This window comes from Mchenga conophoros, linkage group LG3 (genome assembly GCF_057382185.1).
Source record: "Mchenga conophoros isolate Kocher_MC1m ecotype Shallow Benthic linkage group LG3, M_conophoros_male_GT1.1, whole genome shotgun sequence".
NCBI lineage: Eukaryota > Metazoa > Chordata > Actinopteri > Cichliformes > Cichlidae > Mchenga > Mchenga conophoros.
In genome coordinates, this window is record NC_140528.1 from 81,497,813 (window position 1) to 81,501,032 (window position 3,220).

At 39.5% G+C, this 3,220-nt stretch overlaps 1 protein-coding gene across 1 annotated transcript; it reads left to right on the forward strand.

Annotated features, from left to right (window-relative positions):
• The first annotated feature begins 359 nt into the window (after positions 1–359).
• LOC146580695 (eotaxin-like) lies at positions 360–1,366 on the forward strand. The gene is made up of 3 exons (XM_085269664.1): positions 360–429; positions 508–619; positions 1,260–1,366. Exons 1-3 carry the CDS (start codon positions 360–362, stop codon positions 1,309–1,311), a joined length of 234 nt encoding a protein of 77 aa, XP_085125790.1. The 3' UTR covers positions 1,312–1,366.
• The last annotated feature ends 1,854 nt before the right edge of the window (positions 1,367–3,220 follow it).

Consider the following 3,220-nt stretch of genomic DNA (forward strand, 5'->3'; position numbering starts at 1 on the left):
TTTAGTGTTTTTTTTTTTGTGGTCCTAATATTTTGTGACATATATTTTTTTTAACTTTTGGGCGAGGGGGGTGTAGAAGTTGTTTTTTGTTAACAGTGTCATGCTTTGAGCTGCATCGCTGGGTTAAACCACAGCTTCATTTCCTGTCAATGTAACCGAATGAAAAGTTCTGTCAGAGGCATTTTCAGCAATTTTTGAAATTTCACACCAATGACACCCTATGTACCTTTAAAAAAAAAAAGTATCGATCTTGATAAATGTAACAGCACACCACCTAATATTTAGAAGCCCTTGCTTGCGTCTGAAGAGCAGCTGTTGTCTTTATCGTCATCATCATCATCAACTCCTGAGGAATCGTAATGAAAACCGCTCAGTTCCTTTTGCTGTGCATCCTTGGAGCTGCTTTGTTGTCTGCAGTTAACTGCAACAGTAAGATTACCTTAAATGTCATCATTAAAAGAGAGGTTTTGTTTTTTGAGTAAGTGTAATGAAAAGTCTTTTTCTCAGATGCAAATGGTCCCGACAACTGCTGTTTCAAGTTGTACCCGGGAAGAATTCAAGCAAACCTCATCAAGTCGTATCGACTGACTGATCACCGATGCCCAAAGTCTGCCATCATGTAAGTGAAGAAAACTGGGTTTATTTTAATTTATAATGTTTAACACAGTGACTGAAAATTATGCAGTATGATCATTGTAACAGGACGTTTTTTGGATAATTAAAACTTGTCATTTTACACATGATGCTCAGGACATAGTATAAGTTTGATACTTTTTATTTGAACTTGTATTTGTTCTCCTACTATTGTCTTTTAATTTTATCCTGTAAATGTTCAAGAAAAATGCACAAACTTGTTTTTATAATTTGCTCAATTTTACGTGGATGTTTGGCTACTTTGCTTGTAAATTGTTTGAAATACACATTTAAGTGTTTATATTATGACATTTTGTCTACTGGTCATTTAAAAAAAAAAAAAAAGTACATATTCGGGCATTCGAAACCACTGAACGGCTACCCTGAGGTACCCCTGAGCAAGGTAACGTCTCTTCACACTGCTCCCCAGGCGCCTGATTGGTGGCTGCCCACTGCTTCACTAGAGTGAATGGGTTAAATGCAGAGAGTAATTTCCCTACTGGGATAAATAAAGTATACGTTATTATTATTATTATTATTATTGTTACTTTTACAACATATTTACTGAGAGAATTTTGAAGCTTATTTAAAATTCAGATTTCTGAATTTCCACCTCTTTGTTTCAGCTTCATTACCAAAAAGTCTCGTTCAGTGTGTGTGGATGCGTCTGCCTCCTGAACCCAACGCATCATGAAAAGACTGGACCAGAGCTCTTTCTGAACCAGCTGCCTGCTCATCCTTACACATTGTTCTGCTTTGTCAGATAATATCATATAAAACGCATGCAAACTTTTTATAATGACAGTTCTTTTACATGTGGTCCAAAGTTTATCTTTCAAGCGATTATAAGCCTGAAATAATCCACTGAACAGTCACGCTCTTTGATTGTGTAATGTCTCGTGGATGCTTTGTGCTATATATATTATGCTCCAAAATAAACACCTCACAAATACGACAAAGAGTCTGAAACTTTTTTCTCTTCTTCGTTTCTTTGAAGCATCAAGAGATGTCAAATCGAATTTTCCTTTGATACAGTTTAAAATAAGGCAAAATAACACATTTTATGTACTGTACTGATGGAATATTTAGCAGTAATATATACAGTGACGAAGGATCGGGGCCTGTGGGGGTGGGGGATCCAGGGTAAGGGTAACATGTCCACACTCCTCTTCACACAGTCTGTGACTCACTCAAACCCACTCAACACTGGAATCCACTCACGTTCATCCAACAGGGTTCAAGGGAAACAAGAAAGGGTCCAGGAAGATCTGTACAGAGAAATGAAACGTTCATTAGAAAAACATGATCAGATTCAAAAAGAGCACCAGGGCTACACTAACTAGGTGATGTTTTTCACCTCGCATTGGCTTAAGTGGCAGAAGCGTGCAAAGTGCTTTGAGTTCCTGCAGTCTGAACAATCTTTTTCCAGAGTGCATCTATAGTAAAACTGACCTATTTCACTCTTTCACTTAGAAGTTGATTTTGTGCTTTCCATAGAATCAACTCTGCTGTGTCCCCTGACAGTAGATCTGAGGTGCAAACTCTTGGGAACAAGTCTGCTTTGTCTACAGCTTAGGTTGAAATGGAGATGGTTACTCTAATCCACTAGTTTGCTTGATTCCTTTTCATACTCCTGCACCAATTGAAGGATGTTCCTCCTAGAGTGCCAGGACCAATCACAAGTAATGAAAGGCAGGTGAGTAATTGCGACCAGGAGCGGAGGATCAAGGCGGGGAGCAGGAGCCGCCCTGGCGAGGAGTGAAGAGGAAGGCAGAACAACAAGAACACAACACCAGAGAGGACTGGAGGACCATGACAGTGGCATCCAGTATCTAAATATAAACAGTTTTTCCTGATTTACACTGAGCCTAAACTGACTTGCTTGATCTATATTACAGGGTCTGAACTCTGAGGAGGCCATTTCATGCCTTATGGTGTTTTATTGTGTAATTTTGTATCCAGGTGCACTTACACTGCATTGGCAGTGTGTCTGGGATCATTGTGAAAATTGAAGCCACTTGCCAATTAAACACTTTCCACATGGTAATGTATAGATGGAGTTACTCTCAGCTGATTCTTTATTCATGAGTGGCCACTACATCAGGTAGCTCTTCATATTTGATTTGAGTTTTTACAACAGATCCCCTTCCTGACACAACCCTAAAGCAGTTCATGTCTCCTGGGATGGAACCAGACGTCGGTTTCTTGTGCCGTTAAGTGGTGCATTTGGGTAATCTCAGCATTGAGGTAGCATAGAGGACGTCACTGGCCACAACAGACTTATAGAAAATCCTGAGCATTGTCGAACAGATGTTGAAAGACTTCAGCCGCCTCAGAAAATAGAGACGACTCTGGACCTTCCTGTAGAGTGCAGTGGTGTTTTTATCCCAGTCCAGTTTATTGTCAAAGCGTACTCCTGTGAAATGAAACAAAGCCTCAAACCAGGACAGAAGCCCCACCATGTTTCACAGATGTCTGTAAAAGCACATTATTGTACCTCTCTCCTGACCTGCCTCTGTACATACTGACTTAATTTAAATAAAACATTTCCAATTTGCATTCATAACTCCATGAGGCCTTTTAATAC